This window comes from Eurytemora carolleeae, unplaced genomic scaffold (genome assembly GCF_000591075.1).
Source record: "Eurytemora carolleeae unplaced genomic scaffold, Eaff_2.0 scaffold1174, whole genome shotgun sequence".
Lineage (NCBI taxonomy): Eukaryota > Metazoa > Arthropoda > Copepoda > Calanoida > Temoridae > Eurytemora > Eurytemora carolleeae.
In genome coordinates this window covers 40,074-60,868 of record NW_019397267.1, presented here as the reverse complement: position 1 = coordinate 60,868, position 20,795 = coordinate 40,074, and the positions used below count along the sequence as shown (strand labels likewise).

Sequence of the window (20,795 nt, the reverse complement as noted above, 5' to 3'; positions counted from 1 at the left end):
TTTCGTAGTCATTGTCTCAGTCCTAGTTCTTGTTCTTGTCCTATTTATTGTCCTTGTGCTAGTCCTTCTAATGTTCCTTGTCCTCGTCATTGTCCTTGTTCTAGACATATTCCTAGTTCAATTCCTAGTCCTAGTCCTATTCCTAGTTTGTGTGAATGTATGTGTGTGTTAGTGTGAAGGTATGCGGGGGTTGTGACCCCCCAATAACTTATCATTATACCACAAACCCAGGCACATCCATACACCACACTCTCTCCTCACAAACACACACACACGCACAAACACGCGCCCTAATCACACTTTACGCGCACCAGGCTATATTTCACCCATTTGTCGAGGTTTTCACAAAAACAAACAATCTTTGTAAGAAAAAGGAAAGGCAAAAACTGTTCCATGATTCCCGACATCAAGTTACACGTTCGGTTACACTAGCATCACCTAGCGGTGACATTAGTAACAGTTTTAACCCGTTGTATTGTGAACTCGTTTACACTATTTTTATTCAAGTATATGATTTATATCAGACGTGTAGGGAGTTAGGGGGCTCAATGTGATTCTTTACCTGCTTTTTAGTCTCAAATTTACTAAGTCACGCAGAAATTTAAATTGTGGTCTCTTGTTGCTGTTTGTTTAAAAATATCGGAGAATTTGGACCAATTTACACATCTGAACAGGGCCAGATACAGGGGGGGGCGGCAGGACCTTTGCACCCCCTGAGATTTAAGAATAGCTCCTCAAGAGCATTAAAAGGAAAGGAAACCTAGTGCAAAACAGAAAAAATATCTATCTTAAAAATATTTTCACCTGCGACGCGTCTTTTGGTTTCTAAATCTGGATTTTTTTGTCCCGAAATAAATCTAGCACCCCCCTCACTTAAATCCTGTATCCACCCCTGCATCTAAAAGAAGATAAAACCCATCTTTTATTTAAGAAATATTGTGGCCTCTTGGTTTTCAGTTAAAATTTTGTTACGCTTGTCTTCGTTTACTCGAAAATTTTGAATGAATCCCTGACTCATAGTTACAACTAATAATTCATAAAAATATATATTATTGAAATATTGGCAAACTTACGTTCTTAACTTTTAAAGCTTTAAGTACCTTGAAGAAATTGAGTTTTTGCCACAAACTCTGATTTTGACATATCAAAGGGTTACACTTTTAGGTTATAAAGATATAGGATTAGATAATTAGAGTTTGTGGCAAAGACTCAATTTTTTAGAGTTTTTAATGCGAAAATTCACAAAGAAACGTAATTTTTATTAGAAAGGTTCTTTACGTGTTATAATAAAGTCATCTGTTTACTGTGTTTTATATTATTACTTTATTTTATGTTTTTAGTTATTATCACTTCCATCATTAAACCATCTATTTCTAAAGAGTACTTATACCTCACAGTGCACTTTCAACCCAGAAATAAATTGCTCTAATAAATAAGTCTGACCATAAACAAAATATTTTCAATTTCAGAAATGGTTCAAACAGAATTGAGATCATTTACACTCGATTATGTTATTAATATATAGCACTCTGCACTGAAAACTAGGTTTAAGAATCTAAAATTTAAAAAAATGATGGAAAAAATACAATTGCGTTGTATTTTCTTTTCCTTATTTTTCAAACCCCTGCAGGCGGTCACGTTACTAAAGTAAAAATATCAAAATCTTACATCTTTTCAATCTTTACTCTTTATATCAAATAGCTATTGAGAAGATCTATACCAATTTTGTATTTCTAATATCTTTTCTCTTACTTTTGCTTTAAAGCAATACGAGAGTAGTTTTCCAGATAACAAAGTCAAAACTAGCTTTGTCGCATTAATTGATCATCTCCTTATGTCTTGTTCAAAATGTGATGTCTAATTAAAGAACTGACGAAAAGGAATCGAGGATTATAGGTTGATTGATTTGTTTGGAATTAAATTGATTTTTCTTACGATCCGAGTCGAATATTACAACTTTCTTGAATTTGTCTGGACGCTACGTGCTCCTGTATGAGTCGTTTTTATCATTTTTCTCCTTATTATAAACGCAACAGATTGAGGTAAGATTCGTAACTATCACCTTGAGAACCTTTAAGAAAAGTCATAACATTTGAGTACCCTTAAACCAATGCTTTTTAGATCAAAAGAACTTGAGCAGATGATAAAATTCCCCCCCCCCCCAACCACTCCTCCGTAAGAATAGGGTTGTTACAAGAATATCTAAGCATGTTCTTAGTATGTTTATTAGAATATTAACAGTATGAACATTTGTCTTATATTCAGGCTTTTTTCGCGCTTTTACATTGTATTTTGTTTGATGCAAATATTTCTAATTTTATGGCGATATGGCCCGGACATGTATAGCTCTAATTAGTTTCACGTACCCTTTTATTAGGATGCAGTCCGGACATATATAGCTCTAGTTAGTTTCACGTGCTCCTTTTATTTGGATAAAGCCCGGACATGTTTAGCTCTTATAGTTAGTTTCACGTGCTCCATTTTTTTGGATACAGCCCGGACATGTATAGCTCTAGTTAGTTTCACGTGCTCCTTTTATTAGGATACAGCCCGGACATATATAGCTCTAGTTAGTTTCACGTGCTCCTTTTATTAGGATACAGCCCGGACATATATAGCTCTAGTTAGTTTCACGTGCTCCTTTTATTAGGATACAGCCCGGACATATATAGCTCTAGTTAGTTTCACGTGCTCCTTTTATTTGGATACAGCCCGGACATATATGGCTCTAGTTAGTTTCACGTGCTCCTTTTAATACGATACAGCCCGGACATATATAGCTCTAGTTAGTTTCACGTGCTCCTTTTATTAGGATTCAGCCCGGACATCTATAGCTCTAGTTAGTTTCACGTGCTCCTTTTATTAGGATTCAGCCCGGACATTTTTAGCTCTATCTAGTTTCACGTGCTTCTTTTATTATGTGCTCCTTTTATTAGGATACAGCCCGGACATGTATAGCTCTATCTAGTTTCACGTGCATGCTCCTTTTAGCTAAATAGTTTATTCTGAGAACCCCTATAGACCTAAGTTTAAACTAATTTGACCCTCTATAACGTAAAATACTAATTAGTTCGGTTGAATAGGGGGGGGGGATTAATGAGGGGGGAAGATCGAGGAAGGGATAAAGAGTGGGAGGGGTATAAATGGAACAGAGGGAGGTGTATAAGTAAACTATAATGGTTTAGTGTATATGAAGCAGTATATATATAGCTTATACAAACCCAAATTAAAGTTTTTATACTTTACATAATTACAATGATTAACTAGGTATTAAGAAGTATGGCCTAGGGTTGGCAGATCTGGTAAAAACCTTACTTATCTAATCAAACAATTTATTATAAAAGAGTTTATTTACAATCCATGAGTAAACACCATAGATTATAATATAAAATAATAAAATTTAAAAACAATAATGCCTGTTTCACACACTCAGAAAAGCATATATTGTCCTTAAAAAATTTTTAAAAAAGTGAATATTTGCAAAGTATCTTTTTTCCAGCTTATAGTCTGAGTTCGTTTCCCTTTTAACAGCCCAAATTTTTATTTTGAATAATCTTTTTTGTTTGTTTATTTTCTTGTGATTTTTTTTTTTTTTTTTTTACCGATTTTGATGGTTATTATATCGTTAGAACTGACGAGGGTCAACCCAGACCGAAATATATTTTCAATAAATGTGGAACTAACATCTACTTTTTTACTCTACAGAGGTTTGGTCCATCACCATCACCGAATTAATTGTTGTTTTTTAATAAATTTTGAAGAAGAAGTTTTTTACTTTTTTATTCGAGTTTTTATTTGTTCTGACATTTTTAACTAAAAAATAACTTTTTGTAAAATTAAAAATTCTCTTGTTAGTTTGAAATTTTGTATATTCACCGAATTTTAAAGAAAACAATGCAAATATGAAAATATGGATAGAAAGAAGAATATAACAATATAATAAATATATACACAATATTAATGAGAGAAATTAAAAAATTTAAAAGATAGAAAGATATAGAAAAGTAAGGGTTAGGATAATGAGATGTTTGGAGATTTGTTCGCCCGGTCAATATATTTCTCACGGTGATAGATAAATAGAAAGATAGATAGATACATATATACATAGATATATCAGTTGAAACGCAACAATCTTCTTATAACATTTTATTCATAAACAAATTGTTTCATGCTTTTATGCAATCATCAGTATGATAGATAGATAGATAGATAGATAGATAGATAGATAGATAGATAGATAGATAGAAGATAGACCACATGAAAAACTCCTGTAATACAATCGGAGAAAAACTCCTGTAATACAATCTGAGAAAAACTTCTGTAATACAAACTGAGAAAAACTTCTAGATAACAATTACCTAAAAAAAACAATGTATTTTTGGTAGTTTGTGTTTCAGAGTTTTATATTGCCATGACCAGGAATCTTAAAAAAAAACTAAATTAAAACTGTTCCCATGTCGTCTGTAAGGCCCACCGCTGAGCTCAAGATAGATTTTACCATTTCAATCTCACAAATCCGGGAAATTACATCGCTCTGTACAGTTCCAGTCATGTAGCTGGCCGACTTTGTATCTATCTATCTATTTTATTTCCTCTCTTGGTAATCTATTACAAGACTGTCAAACATTTGAAATTAAACTTTAACTATCTTTACGTAAAGTATTTTTGATTAAAAGAAAAAGACGAGTATTACAGAGATCAAAAAACATTTCAAGCCGGATTCGATGTTATTTTTACCCCATTTGGTTAATCCGAAAACACAACAAACGTCAAACTTAAAAATAAAAGTTTGCTGACAAAGAAATGTGAAAACGTTATACAAAAAAATGGATTTCTATTTTATTAATTATTGGCTTTTTGACTAATCCGTGTTATGTTGTCCAGATAAGCTTGTTGATGCTTTTCTGCACGAATATTGACAGGCTTACTAAGTAGAGATGGACACATGACACAATTTTTTTAAAACAAATTTTAAAAGTTTAATTTTGGGGTTTATTTTTGTTAGGTAGGATTTACCGCTCTCTAGACTAGACTAGACTAGACTAGACTAGACTAGACTTGACTAGACTAGACTAGACTAGACTAGACTAGACTAGACTAGACTAGACTAGACTAGAATAGACTATTCTAGACTAGACCAGACTAGACTAGACTAGACTAGACTAGACTAGAATAGACTATTCTAGACTAAACTAGACTAGACTAGATTTAGTGGCCTAGGCTTGACTAGACTAGACTAAACTAGACTAAACTTGACCTGTCAAGACTAAACTAGAATAGTCTAGACTTAACTAGACTAGTCTAGACTAAACTAGACTAGTCTAGACTAAAATAGACTATTTTAGACTAAACTAGACTAGACTAAACTAGACTAGTCTAGACTAAAATAAACTAGTCTAGACTAAACTAGACTATTCTAGACTAAAATAAACTAGCCTAGACTAAACTAGACTAGCCTAGACTAAACTAGACTAGCCTAGACTAAACTAGACTAGTCTAGACTAAACAAGTTTAGTTTAGACTACCCAGGTTTATTCACATTAAATTCCTAGTATGCCCAGGTCTATTCACATTAAATTCTTTGTATGCCCAGGTCTATTCGGATTATATTTTGGTATTTAAGAGTCCAGGATTAGTTTGGAGCTAATTGTTTACTTTAGTTTACAGCAGAGGTTACATGAGAGGTTCCACTGGTGGATCTAGAAGAGGTTCCATGAGTGGTTCAAGGGGAGGTTCAATGAGAGGTTCTATGCTTAAACATCATTTCAAAATATTACTAATCCTCTCCTTTGCTGGATACATTAATAGGTCATTATTGTTCAGCAATTTATAAAGTATATTAATTTTTATCATAGTTAAAATTTTTATAATTGTCATCATTGTTATTATTGTTATCATTGTCAGCATAGTAAACATTGTTATTATTGTTATCATTGTTATTATTATTATCTTTATCATTGTTATCATCGTTATTATTGTTGTTATTATTGCTGTTATCATTGTTTTCATTGTTATCATTGTTATCATTGTTATTATTATTATTGTTTTCATTGTGATAATTGTTATTGTTATTATTTTTATCAGTGTTACCATTTTTATCATTGTTATCATTGTTGTCATTGTTATCGTTGTTGTCATTGTTATCATTGTTTTCATTGTTACCATTGTTATCATTGTTTCATTGTTATCATATCATTGTTGCTATCGTTATCATAGTTATAATTGTTATCATTGCTATCATTATTACTATTGTTATCATTTTAAATTTTTTTAGCTTCTCTCTGTACAATGTCTGTCCTCCTGGGAAGATGTTCAGAAAAGTGAAGATCTACTATTTATGCGTCCCCATTCAACCTCAAGGTTACTTTTAAAATCACTCAGCACGCAAATTTGTATCGTATCACTGTAAGGGTGAAACTTTTTGACACATTTATGATAAAAATGTTAAAATATACCCGTGCACCAGTTTTAAAGTATTCTTTAAAATATTTTTAATGTTATTTAAGATTTTTTTTCATGATTTTTAAACTTTCAACAAATTCAAACAAATCAATTTTACTCTGGGTGTCAAAATATCTTTTTTGAAACACTGAGTTCAGAGCCGGCGATTTAAAAAGCTCAAGAAAATACGACTCGGGTCTAAGCTGTTGTTAAGCCTTATATACGGCTCGGGCTTTCGGATTTGAGTTGCATCTATTTTTCAACAGAATTTAGTTCGTAAAACCGGTTTAATTCTGTATTTGGCGGATTTTCATAGTTGGAATTGGCGCATTCCGGGTTTTGATGAGAATAAGACCCAACATTGAGCCTTATTGTTCACTAAAACCAACCAAGGTCGGTTTTATTTTCATTGGGCTTAACTCCTTAAGTCTAGCCTAAGATCTCGCAGCTGTCAATCACGTGACATAAGCTGTCGTCAGAGTTGGGTCTAAGATTGGGTCTTAAAGCTGCGTTTAAGGAATTAAGACTCGAGCCGAAGCTTTTAAATCGCGGGCTCTGAAAAATTAAAGTCCCTTGAAAATTAAGCAAATTATAAGTATAAACCTCACTTTATAGCCTTAAGTAAAACAATTATTTGAAATATCAAAAGAGGACAAATGGTTAGGTTTTCAGCGGTTCAAGACCCAGCTTTTGAAGAAATTGAAAAATGGAACTTCCCTCATGATTGCTGTCTTTTTTAATTATCAATTACAAAATTAGTTTTAACTTTTTAATTTTTTTTCTCTTGAAATTATTGCTTCTCTTCTTATTTGCTACTGGCATTTCCAAAATATGGTCTGCCTTTTATGTGCTGTCAATATTAAGAATTTCGAACAGATCTCAATTTTGTTAAATACAACCAAAATTGTCGATATCAGAACGAAATTCTTCATATCTCGAGTAATATTGAACACACAAAAAAGGCAGATTACATTTGGGAAATGCCAGGACTAGGGGTATTTTGTGATTATTTAATTCTAAAATTAGGTTAACAAATAAATGCAGCAAATATATAAAAAATTAAGACGACCTTCAAGTAGTCTTGCTACTGTCATGTTTCGTGGGACACCCTGTACGTTACAGGGAAATGTAAACAAGGTTTACTCTCATTGACTCAAATAGTTTTAATTATACAAATCTAAAATCAAATAAAAATACATGAAAACCTTAAAATATGTTTAATTCACAAACAATAATTATAAATAAAAAAATAACGCCAACCTGTATGTTTGCAACAAATAGAACGTTAAACTTAAACTATTTTTAGGGAAATAATTATTCAAATATTGAAGAAATAAAAAATTATTCAAATTAACTTTTCAGGCAAAGATCCATTTCCTAACTCTAACCTCAACACTGTCAGGGAATATTAGCTAAACTTATTTAATTTATATTCTATTTTTTTTTATTGTAAAATTTACACAAAAACACTTTGAAATGATAAGTAAATATTGAAGTTTAGGGGACCCGGGATAGGTATACTCCCCTCAGTCTGGTCAATGAAAGGTAGAAACAAAACTTAAAATTAAAGGAAAAGCCAGCGTAAAAAGTAGAAACGGACAAATTTCCCTTTAATAAACTTTGATATTTCATCAGAAGTTCATAAAGAATTGTGTCAAGATATCCTCTCAAAGTTTTAATCTTTAATTTATCTTAAAGGGACTGTAAGCGTAATTTCAAGTGACCCTTATTTCAAAGATGGCAATGCCCGATTCAGAACTTTTACCCTTGAAACCTTGATCTGAATAATAATTTGGAAGCGATGTTTACTAGAATTAGGAGTGTTTAATTTTGAAAATTTCTATTCAGTTTCCGCAATAGAGAAACTGCATTTGAAAATAATCAGTTTTTAAAATTATAAACATTAATATCTAGTCCATCCTTGATCAGTGAAAACTTTTAAGAGTACCCTTGTTAATCGGACATTGCCATCTTTGCATGGAGGGTCACTTGAAACTAAGCATACTGCTTCTTGAAAAGATTTCGTTCACTAGTTTTGTTTTTAAAACACATTTGAAACCTCAATGAAAAAAGTATGATGTGTAATTTTGTTTAAGGTGACATTACCCGTATAAATCCTACGGATAAAATAGCTGAGGAACCTGAGAAGTTTTGGGACAGCAAAAGTGTCATTCGGTACATCAAGGGGCTTACTTTTAAAAGAGATGGAGGTGATTACGCAGATGACTCCCCTCCGATTTATCAAGATGATTTACAGGAATCTCCTCCAATTTATCGAGATGATTCCCTGGACTCTCCTCCGATTTATCGAGATGATTCAGAGAAATCTCCTCCGATGTATAAAGACGAATTCATGGAATCCCCTCCGATGTATCAAGATGATATGGAGGAACAAGTGGCGGAGTCGCAAGAGCTGGAGCCCACAAAGCAAAAAAGGAAATGGAGGTAAAAAAGGAAATATTTGTAGTTTTTGATATTTTTAGGCTGATCATGCTAACACAGTCCTTCAAATTATTATTTACTAAGTATAAAAAATATTGTTTAGGGAGGCGTTTTTGAAAAATAAATAAATTATACGTATGCAAACATCGATGGAAAGGAATTGAGTTCTTGCCACTACCCAGATTTTCTCATCCCTTTATCTTTGAAACCAAAGTTGTAGACTTCTGATATTTTAAACTATGAATTCAGTCCGAATAAATAAATATCAAAGGTTTTCATCATCATGTTTTAAGATATAGGTATTATAAAGTTTGAGATTATTGCAAAAACTCGGCTCCTTTACGAATAAGGGTGAAGTAATTAAATAATATGGAACGACCGATAAAGCTACTATTTATAAAAGGTCATTAGCAAACTTTTTTATGGAAACAAAAGAATTGAAAGGAATTGAATCTTTGGCATAAGCTCAGGGTTTCTAATCCCTATATACCTTTGCAACCTGATCTAAGACATAGATAGATGCAAAGATATATAAGAAATTCCTTTTCTGAATGCCTTTTATTTCTTGAGGTACAAAATGTGCAGAGTTCAATATTTTACTCAACACTTTTAGAACATAACGGACCGAACCGAAATTGATAAATTTTTAACTTTATACAAGTTTATGCAATAACCATGAAACAAATAAAAGTTGTTTATGTTTGATCTTTTAGTTGTAAACGTCGCTAAGAATTTAACATTTTTGTATATCTGTCAGAAATTTCAGTCTCATGTAGCAGTAATAGATTATAAAAATGTATCAAATAAATCCTGCCATTTTCTCTATAAGACTGCACTCTCAGTTCAACTAGCATACATAGCCAGTCACTCCCTTTAACAAATAGAACGAAGACAACTTGCATGCCAGTTTATTCTGGTTATTACTGCCTCTGACATGAATTCAATGAACACAAAAGAACCCTTTAATACCAGGACTAGACGTGGGTTCAAGGAGGCTGACCTTAACACTCTTGGAGGATTCAGTTTTGGTCTTATTGGTAAAAGAAGTGGAACTGAGGATAACTTGGAACCTTTGGATGTTGTAAACACGGCCTTGAACACCCAGGAGAAGAAGAGCAGCAGGTCGGCTGATGAGGAATATCTTAAGAAAATTGGCGGATTCAGCTTCGGGCATGTTGGGAAACGGAGTCCGTTCCGCTGGGGGAAAAACCTGGGTTTGTTACGAGAAAATGCAAAAACCCGGACCAGGGGGGAAATAGAGGTTCTTGACATGAAGGATTTCAATTTAGTCCCTTGCAAAAGAAATGTCTTGTGTAATTCTGATTTGGAGATGAATACTGAACACGATGGCAAGGAAAAATATTATGAAATGGATGATTATTCTTATCTTCCTGCGTCAGTTGTAGACCCCCGTCTGTTGTTTATAAGGTAAAAACAAAGAGAAATTTAAACATTTAAAATGTGTATATTTAAATATTTCAGATACGGAAAGAGTTTAAATGATGTACATCATCCAGGAAAAAATATGAAAAGAAGAATCAGGCCCAAAATGTACATTTCCAGGTTTAAAACACAATTAAAAAACGGTCTAGAAATTTCATTCAATTCAAATAAGAAAACAACAGTGCATGATATTCCAATCGGAATTCTGTAGTGTGTAACTGTTCACAAAATGCTCGGAATTGTGTGGAATTACGCGGACAAATCCGCTTGCTTTGAAAACCCTAATTCCAATAAACAAAAGAATAAAAGTCGATCTAAAAAGTTATTTTTGATATCCAAATAGATTAAGCCTGTCGATGTAAAGTATCATCAATTTTTTAAAGACAGGATCGACTTTGAAGTGTCGCAACGCCTTGGGCTTTGATATTACCGCTTTAACACGATTATGATTATCCGTAGCACTTTACATGAACATTTTAGCACTATAGAGCACTTGTTGTTAGCTTTGGTTTTTAAGAAGTAAATGGCAAAATTCTCATAGTTTTGCTTGAGAGTTTGCAACCTTTAAATCACAATGTGTCCAATAGTGAAATGAATGCCATACTTGGAGTGTATTAAAAAGTCCATTTTATGACACTTAAGATTTTTCTACTAATTAAAATATGACAATTTTAAGCGTACAAGAATGACAGAACCCTTTTTAAAAACTTCAAGACTTATTGCTTTCAGTGTAGTAATATCCTAGATAGTTATTAATTACTACATTGCTGTGTTTACAACATTATATAAAGGAGTTTGAAATAAAAACCGACTTTTTAAAAGAACTTTTACGATTTTGAATTGTACTTATTCATTGGAACGAAAATTTGACATCAAAGGTAGTGTCTGCATAAACAGTAGACACGGTAGGTGAGCCGAAATTTTTAAAATTGAATTTTCGCTCTTGCTGAATGAACTGATTTGCACCGTAAAACCGGCTCATATAGGTCTCAAATAAATCCTAAATAATTTCTCTACAGAACTGCATTCTCAGCTCAACTACCATGTCTAGCCAGACACTCCCTTTAAGCTGGCCAAGACCAAATATTTGTTCAGGCATCCTAGTTTCCACGGACAAAGCGTATTTGGAGTCCTGAGACCAGGGAAATGAGTTTCTTATTTATTCCAGATCATTTTGGATCCGTAAAGGACTTCCGGAACCTTTTAAAATAGTGTTAAAGGGATTGTACGCCTAATTCCTAGTAGTGACCCTCCATGCACTTTTCATTTGCGGTTTCTCTGTGAAAGTGACTGGTTTCTTGTTTATATGTAATAAGCAATGGAGAAAGAACAGAAATAAACACTTTTTTATCAGATTAAGGTTTCAAGGGTACTGTCGAAATAGGGCATTGCCATCTTTACATAGAGAGTCACTTTAAACTACGCTTCCAGTTCCTTTGAGAATGATAAACCAGTTAAACTTTTGTAAATTAAGGGCGAATATTTCTTAACCGATAAATACATCTACCTGCAAGATGCTTAAAAGGTGTAACAAAGTTTATTGGACGATAATTCCGTATCATGTCATACTAAAGGAAATTGGACGTAAGATTAAAATATTGTAGATTTTCAATCATTACTTCTCTTGTTAAAAATCTATTGAGAATAACAAAATTGTTTTGAATTTCTTATATGTAACCGGATTAGGGATTCCAGGGAACAAAAACTTTCGCAAAAAAATTTGAAAATTTTCGTTAGTATTTCGCGAAAAAAAACATTCGAAGCTATAGAAGCTGCTACAATTAATTGCGAAACATATACTTGTAGTATTCTGAGAGCTTAGCATTAGAAACTTTATTTTATTATAATTAACAATTTTCTTCTGTATTTTATTTTGCGAAATTTTCGTATCTTTTTCGCGAAAATTTCGGCGAATATTTTTTTTCTCACGGAAAATGTGAAATTTCACGAAACGATTTCCCCTTTCCGCTGCAGGAAACCCTAAACCGGGTAGTATTGTATATGAATAAAAATCAATAAAGCAATGCACTGAGTTTCTCAAATATTCTCCAAATTTATATGCAAAGAATATAATTTGACTAAAGTTTACAATAAACTAATCGCTATTCAAGCTTAATTGTAATTTACGACATTGTTCTGCCCTTTTCTTTGACTGTAGTCATGTGTGTGTGTCTGTACCAAAAGAGTGTGCGTGTGTGATAACGAACTCGTCTAAAAAGCAGTGCTACTGGCTTTATCATGCCAGACCAGCGTCATTTCCCTTCCCTTTATTCTTATTTCCTGTCCGGAATAAATTGGAAACTCATCAGGAACTCGGGAACTTGAAAGAATCTCCAATAAGAAGAAACGAAATTCGGTTGTTGGGATAAACCAATGGGGGAAGCGGAAATAGGTAAGATTTCTCTACAGTTTAGCCCTATCCCGGCTATTTTTGTCTAATATAGGTTTGGGCCTTTTGGGCCCCTATGATTTTTCCCTTAGAGTTGACATAGAGGAAAGTCATACATGTCCTTAGTCCAACTTTTTAAGGCCTTATCATTCAAATAAATTAGACCTCTAATTTTAATGGTTAGGGTACAAGGGAGGATTTTTAAAAAGAACAAATAGTATGTCGAAAAATTTTAGCCCTGTAGCTTGGCTATTAAAAAGTTATGAAGCATTTCTGATTTTTTTAAAACACCGACCCGCCGTTTGACTGCTCTTCACCCATGCCAATGCATCAAAAAAATTGTATTGCCAATTTTTGTTCACAACTATGATGTTTAAAAAGTGAAGAAGTTTTAACGTTCTAATTTAAGCACCCTTTTAAGTTATTTAGAAAAATACACATGGGGGCCTCCCTCCTCCTCCCAACCGTGATTTATTTGCGACGGTTTAAATTTTATAATCGATTTTATTTAAAACCCAACATTTTTTTGGGTTTTGAGGGAACTTGGAGGAGTTTGGGGGAGTTTGGAGGATTTAGAGGCTCCCTAGGTTTTGTAGTAAGATGTGGAGCTTTAGGAAGAAGGTACTTAAAAAACGGTTTAAAATTGTTAAAATTGGAAAAAAGCTCCCTATGGCATTTTAAAATCATTTGTTTAAAAGACATTTGCATACAATAATTCACAAATGTCTAATCAAAAATTTTTTAAATATTTGTTCGCAAAATTAATCATTATTCTATGAGGGTACATGGGCTATTTCATGGTTAAAGCCATGTGCCCAATATCCATCTTTGTGTGGTTTTCCCCTTAATTCCGTACTATTTCGACGTTCTTCTTCAGATAAAAGATGTTTAAAACTGAATACAAGAATACATTTATTTTGTTCAAAAACTGAAAAGCCATCTTTATGATAAACAGACTATTGTTAGATAAGTAAAATACACAATACAAGATATCTGATATCTTAATAAAGAAAATTTTCCTCGTCAATTTCTGTCAATCATTCCCCCATTTACAACCCCCCACCCCAACATCATTTGAGCCCAATTACAGTCAGTTTAAACTCAATTATTGTTCATTTGGAATGGAACCGGGACTTAAAAAAATTACATATTATAGCTTTTATCAATTTTAAACCCACCCATATGAATAGGACAGCTTAAAATTTAAATAAAAAATCAAAAATTCTCGAACGTAAAAGTTATGCCGACTTTTAAAAAAACGCTCCCTTTTTAGTTGAAAAATCTTATAAACATTTATTTAAGAAATCTTTGTGAAGAATAACAAACCCTGATTTAAATCAGTTTTGTGGACAGAAGATGTTAAGTTTGAGCATAGTCTGGGTTGCTAGGTCAGTAATCCCTTCCATAAAATAAATCTTGGTATTCCAGACCTATAGCATGGAGTGAGTAGTTGTAAGTGGGTGTAATTGAGCGTGTTTCCGGTTGGGTAATAAAATTTAGGTTTAATTTGAAACGTTAGAAACAGGTCAAGCCGTTTCCGCCCAGACCTATAAATATACTGGACTCTTACGCTACAATTCGTAATATTATATATATATATTATATATTATATTCNGTTATCTTATTGTAATGTTAAATAACATTTTTTACTTTATTCTTCTGTTATTGATAAGTAATATAAAGAATGAGTGGAATTGTACATTTGGAACAATTAATCTTTTGAGCCTTTTTACCAAATTTTTATATTAGAATTATATATATAGTTAATTTTTAGGTTTTAAACAATTTTTTACGGTCGCAACTTTTTAAATGTTTTTTGAAACATAAAAAAAGATATTTTAAGATCTTTTTTTTTTGAATCGAAATGAATAATCATAGATAAACATTATTCGTTGGAATTCTAAATGATAATAAATTGTCTTTTTCTCAGGCCACAGTTGTCTTTGAATAGTAAGGCTTTTTAAGTCATGAGTTTTCAGCTTGAATCATTTCATTCCTTGAATCTCTGATTTTATTAGAAAACCGGAGACAACAAATTATGAATATCGAGAAGTAGTTGAACTACGTAGTCTAATTTGAACCACTTTTCTTCAACTGGTAGGGAAAAGGTTCAACTTAGCAAACGTAGATCAACTACTTCATTCATTAGAGATCCCAGTTATTTCTCTTGAGCAACACCCAATTAAGAGTTAATATTTATTCAGTTAGTAGAAAAGAATAAAAAACTATAGTTAAGAGATTTTTAACTTTCAATAAACTGGTTTTCTTCAAGACCTTCTTCTCCGTCCTCGGGATCCAGAGTATCCTGGCCAAACTTCTAGTACTCCTCCAAACCTCCTTCACCGTCCTCCGGATCCACAGTATCCAGACCAACCTCCTCGTAATCTTTCTCTAGGGCTGCCAGATCCTCCCTAGCCTCGCTAAACTCTCCCTCCTCCATACCTTCCCCCACATACCAGTGGACGAAGGCTCGCTTAGCATACATCAGATCAAACTTGTGATCAAGTCTGGCCCATGCTTCACCTACACAACATATACTTTCAGTAGAGAAATTTTTTAAATTTTTATCCTAACTTATGTTTTAAATTTTTAACGGACACATTTGAACAGAGTCAAACCTTATAGAAACCGCTAGGTAGTAGGTTTAGCAACAAGGGGTATTTTGCGGGAGAAATTTTAGTTTAGAGAAATGAAACTTTCTTGTAAAACAATGAATTTAAAGCCACCCATCAAAGTGTGATATGTAAATAGCCTTGTCTGTTTCTTTGTTTGTCTCCCAAAAACGCAAAAGCGGCTGAACCGATCGTATAAAAAAAATTTAGACCTCATATGACCCTAAGAAAGATTTATCGCAATTCACAGTTCAAAAATGTTACACTGAATAAATTTTTCAAAATACTCTAAATTTAACATAAAACTGAATCAAGTTAATTAGTTAAAATACTGTACGTGTGGCATAATACAGAATCCAGCTAGAAAGTTATTTATTGTACGAAGATGGTAGAGAACAAAAGTTTATCAAGGAGAAAATGCAACATTTAAGGGGTATACGTAATATTACAAGAAAGTATGGCGCGAAGCCCCTGAAATGTTGATGAAAACCTTACCTATTGCTGTAGTATTGGAGAGCATACACACCGCACGAGCAACTTTAGCAAGATCTCCTCCAGGAACCTCAGTTGGAGGCTGGTAGTTGATTCCAACCTACATATATATGTGAATCAATTGAGTAAATATGGAAATTAATTCACTAATTGATCAAAGATAAAAATCAATTGATCCAAGTTATAAATAAAACGATCAAAGATGTAAATCGATTGATCAAAGCTGGAAATCAATTGATCAAAGATGGAAATCAATTGATCAAAGGCGTAAATCAATTGATCAAAGATCGTTATCAATTGATCTAAGATGGAAATCAATTTTTAAAGATGGATATTAGTTGATCAAAGATGGAAATCAATTTATCAAAAAAGGATATCAATTGATTTGATCAAAGATAATATCAATTGATCAAAGATAATATCAATTGATCAAAGATGGATATCAATTGATCAAAGATGGAAATCAATTGATAAAAAAAGAAAACATTTCTCAAAATATAAGTATTACTTTTTGTCAGGGAGAACTTTTTAATTTTTGCCATGCTTGCCATGTTTTCGATGTTTTCGGACTTTGCCTTTTAGGCATGATACAAAACCAACTATAGTCAGACAATCAATCAATCAATCAATCAATCAATCAATCAATCAATCAATACAATAGAATCTAAAGATGTATATTAGTTAATATTATGTAAAGTGTATGCCTTGAACCCTGTGGGACACCAATCCACAAACTGAACAGATCTCTTGTTCTTGATCGAGGCAATGGCTGTGTTAACATCCTTCGGTACAACATCTCCACGGTACAAGAGACAACATGCCATGTACTTCCCATGCCTAATATCAGATTTAACTGAATTAAAGGGACTGTTGACATAATTACAAATTACAGACGGGCATGCCCGATTCTAAATGGTACTCTATGAAGTAAAACTATGAAGTCTATTATTCTACCGGTCCTAAAATCGATATTCTAAAACTAACTGTGGTTATCTTTACAACTTTTTCCAGATAAAACAACAACGATATCTTCTTCATTCTTAGTAATAAAAATGTTTAAAGGGTAATGTTGTGAATCAGGCATGCAACAGTTTTTGACAATACCTGCGATATTTTGTAAGTTTTAACTTACGTTTATTTGAATTTTAAACTTTCATAATCAATCATTATGTTTCCTCTTTTAATAGTTTTTATTGCAAACATTAGACAAACCTAGGGTCACATTTAACCATCTGATTTACTGGCTCGAAACACGAGTTGGTGATATCCGCCACAGTCAGGCTCTCATGGTTTGCCTTGTTACTGGAGAGTACTGGAGCATAGGTAACAAGAGGGAAGTGAATCCTAAATAAATATCATTTTATTCATGGCTGTCATTTCATTAGGTAAAATCAAAATAAGTAATAAGGAATGCCTAGTGTCTATATAATACCAGGTCTGGAACCTTGCAGTTACCTGGAATATAAAGTAAGATTTGTCTGGAACCTTGTTTCCTGGAATAAGGAACCAGGTTTATCTGGAAACTTGTTTCCTGGAATATGGAACAAGATTTGTCTGGAACCTTGTTACCTGGAATATGGAACCAGGTTTGTCTGGAACCCTGTTTCCTGGGATATGGAACAAGATTTGTCTGGAACCTTGTTACATGGGATATGGAACCAGGTTTGTCTGAAACCCTGTTACCTGGAATAAGGAACCAGGTTTGTCTGGAACTCTGTTACCTGGGATATGGAACCAGGTTTGTCTGGAACTCTGTTACCTTGGATATGGAACCAGGTTTGTCTGGAACTCTGTTACCTTGGATATGGAACCAGGTTTGTCTGGAACTCTNTACCTGGGTTATGAACCAAGTTTGTCTGGAACCAAGTAAACTGTGATATGGCACCAGGTTTGTCTGGAACTCTGTTACCTGTGATATGGAACCAGGTTTGTCTGGAACTCTGTTACCTGTGATAAGAAACCAGGTTTGTCAGGAACTCTGTTACCTGGGATATGGAACCAGGTTTGTCGGGGACTCTGTTACCTGGGATATGGAACCAGGTTTGTCTGGAACTCTGTTACCTGGGATATGGAACCAGGTTTGTCTGGAACTCTGTAAGATCAACGTTTAATGCGCCATCAAATCTCAATGATGCAGTGATGCTTGATACAATCTGACTGATCAATCTGAAGAAAAAACTATTTTCTAAAAACATTTTTTAAATTTTATCAAAATCTGACCTGTTAAGATTGCTGTATGAAGGTCTCTCAACGTCCAAGTTCCTTTTACAGATATCATAGATAGCCTCGTTGTCTACCATAAAGGCGCAATCTGAGTGCTCCAGGGTGGTGTGGGTAGTCAGGATAGAGTTGTAAGGTTCAACCACAGCAGTAGCAACCTGCAATACAAAAACGTGTACTTTTTTCAGGTATTTTAATGGTCCTCCATTCACATTTCGATTTACATTATGATATGATTAACAGCTCAATAAAAATTGCATGAGTTATCCATCATCTTCTCTTTAACTTACGGTTTAAAAGGTAAAATAAAACAGGAAATAAAGGGGTTTAATGATTGAACGATATGTAGAGAATATAATAATAAAAACCAACCTGAGGAGCAGGATATATGGAAAACTCAAGTTTAGATTTCTTCCCATAATCTACAGATAATCTTTCCATAAGAAGAGAGGTGAACCCTGATCCAGTTCCTCCGCCGAAAGAATGAAAAATGAGGAAACCCTGAAGCCCAGTGCAGGATTCAGCTTGCTTCCTAAAATTTAAGATTGCAGAATTGAAGAAATGTTTACTCATTTTTATTAAAGTATTTAAGCTGGCAAGATGCATAAATAAATCAACTAGGTTTAAAATAATATTTACATTTGTAATATAATACCTAATAAATGCAAAGAATGTGATAAAATATATATTTTTTCAATTTTACACAAATATTCCAAGATTGGTTTTATACCCGGTAAAAGAACTGAGTTTTTACCACAAAGTCAAACTTTCTAATTCCTATATCTTTGCAACCTAATAGTGCAAACTTTTGATATTTCAAACTTAGACTTCATAGTTTTTAATATCAAGGGTCTACAACATCGGGTTGCACAAATATAGAGATTCGAAAATCAGAGTTTGTGACAAAAACTCAGTTCCAAATTGGTAAGCACTTTGCATCTTTTATTCGAATCTTTGATTTTATGAAATACTGTTTGTCGAATATAAAAAACACTTAAATACCTGAGTTTTTCAAGAACAACATCGACTATCTCTTTTCCTATAGTGTAATGGCCCCGCGCATAATTGTTTGCGGCATCCTCCTTCCCTGCGCACATTTAGTTTCATTTTAATCATACTTTATATCAGTAAAAGTAAATAATATGGAACTTTTATGGGAGGGCTTTATAAGTAATTTAAAGCAGTTCTCTATTAAAAGAGTTGGTTTAGCAGCAATGAGGAGAATTATATCTGAAAACTGATTGTTTACAATTGCGGTCTACTTGTTGAACTACTTGCACTTGTTGAACTACTTGTTGAACTACTTGTTGAACTACTTGTTAAACTACTTGATTGAACTGCTTGTTGAACTACTTGTTAAACTACTTTTTGAAATATTTGTTGAACTACTTGATTAAACTGCTTGTTGAGCTACTTGTTAAAATACTTGTTGAACTACATGATTGAACTGCTTGTTGAACTACTTGTTGAAATACTTGTTGAACTGCTTGTTGAGCTACTTGTTGAACTACTTGTTGAACTACTTGTTGAGCTACTTGTTGAACTACTTTTTTAACTCCTTGATTGATTATCACCTGAAATAAGTTGTTCCGGGTGGAAGAGAGCTCTGTAGGTCCCAGTTCTAACCTCATCTATTACACTCGGCTCCAGATCAACAAATATTGCTCTAATAACAACAAATACTGTTTTAATAATAACAAATATTGCTCTATTAACAACAATAATTGCTTTAAAAACAACATTTATTACTCTAATATCATTAAAGATTGCCATAATAATAACAAATATTGCTCTAATAATAACAAATATTGCCCTAATAACAACAAATATTGCTCTAATAACAACAAATATTGCTCTTATAACAACAAAGATTGCTTTAAAAACAACAAATATTGCTCTAATAACAACAAATATTGCTCTAATAGCAACAAATATTGCTCTTATAACAACAAATATTGCTTTTTTATGCTTATTAGTTTTGATAAGGAATTCAGATTTTTTTGAAAAAGTAATATTTGTTGGATTACTTTGAACAATGACTAATATTAATTTGGTATAAAGATACTGCTAACTTTGTATAAAATTCTTGTTACAATTTTAAAAAATGTGACCAAATTTTTCTATTAAAAACTTGTTGGAGGATTTTTTTTAATTTCGACTTGCACAGCCATAAACCTTTTCCTGGGGTTACGTAAGTAACACCATAAAATTAGGCTTGATCGGTATAGAGGTTTTGACGTTTCAAGAGTACAGTAAGACAAACCAAGTAGTAATCTCTGTTTCTTTGATCGCATGTCCGGTCATAACTCAAGAACCCCTTGACTGATCTGCTTAAAATATTGACTGAGGAGCTCTAGTTATAGGGAACCCATGGGTACCTTGGTGCTAACATACGTAGGCTAAAAACTGTTAAAATCTTTTTTTTATTCGATTTTTTATTTCACGGGCAACGCCGGTCACTTTAGCTAGTAAATATATATAGATAGATCATCTCAGTTTTTAAACTACACATTTTATTCAAAAGAATTATACCGAACATAATATTTTACTTCTCATGGTGATCCTCAGTAGTCGAAATTCTTTAAAAAATAGAATAGACAGGATCAGATAGGATACCTGGGAACATGTTAGATTAGATAGGATACCTGGGAACATGTTAGATTAGATAGGATACCTGGGAACATGTTAGATTAGATAGGATACCTGGGAACATGTTAGATTAGATAGGATACCTGGGAACATGTTAGATTAGATAG

At 33.1% G+C, this 20,795-nt stretch overlaps 2 protein-coding genes across 2 annotated transcripts; one reads left to right on the top strand and one right to left on the bottom strand.

The window, feature by feature from the left end:
* The first annotated feature begins 5,661 nt into the window (after window positions 1-5,661).
* Window positions 5,662-12,718, top strand: LOC111713148 (uncharacterized). Its single transcript, XM_023487954.1, has 9 exons — window positions 5,662-5,808; window positions 6,275-6,360; window positions 7,804-7,843; window positions 7,943-7,986; window positions 8,538-8,886; window positions 9,856-10,311; window positions 10,366-10,446; window positions 11,422-11,468; window positions 12,636-12,718. The coding sequence occupies exons 1-9, from the start codon at window positions 5,678-5,680 to the stop codon at window positions 12,716-12,718; spliced, it is 1,317 nt and encodes a 438-aa protein (XP_023343722.1). The 5' UTR covers window positions 5,662-5,677.
* Window positions 12,719-14,897: 2,179 nt separating this feature from the next.
* Window positions 14,898-20,784, bottom strand: LOC111713149 (tubulin alpha chain; the record flags this gene model as incomplete). Its single annotated transcript, XM_023487955.1, is given in 10 exon segments — window positions 14,898-15,238; window positions 15,823-15,919; window positions 16,524-16,656; window positions 17,032-17,163; window positions 17,881-17,985; window positions 18,040-18,197; window positions 18,412-18,571; window positions 19,042-19,126; window positions 19,614-19,705; window positions 20,772-20,784. Coding segments are annotated over 10 exon segments (1,181 nt in total), but the record flags the coding sequence as incomplete, so codon positions are not given.
* Between the last annotated feature and the right edge of the window lie 11 nt (window positions 20,785-20,795).

Coding starts and splice junctions, on each gene's coding strand:
- LOC111713148 (XM_023487954.1), top strand. CDS start 5,678: ATGAGAGGTTCCACTGGTGGATCTAGAAGAGGTTCCATGAGTGGTTCA. Junction 8,887..9,855: donor AAGCAAAAAAGGAAATGGAG/GTAAAAAAGGAA, acceptor CTTTAATACCAG/GACTAGACGTGGGTTCAAGG. Junction 10,312..10,365: donor CCCCGTCTGTTGTTTATAAG/GTAAAAACAAAG, acceptor TAAATATTTCAG/ATACGGAAAGAGTTTAAATG.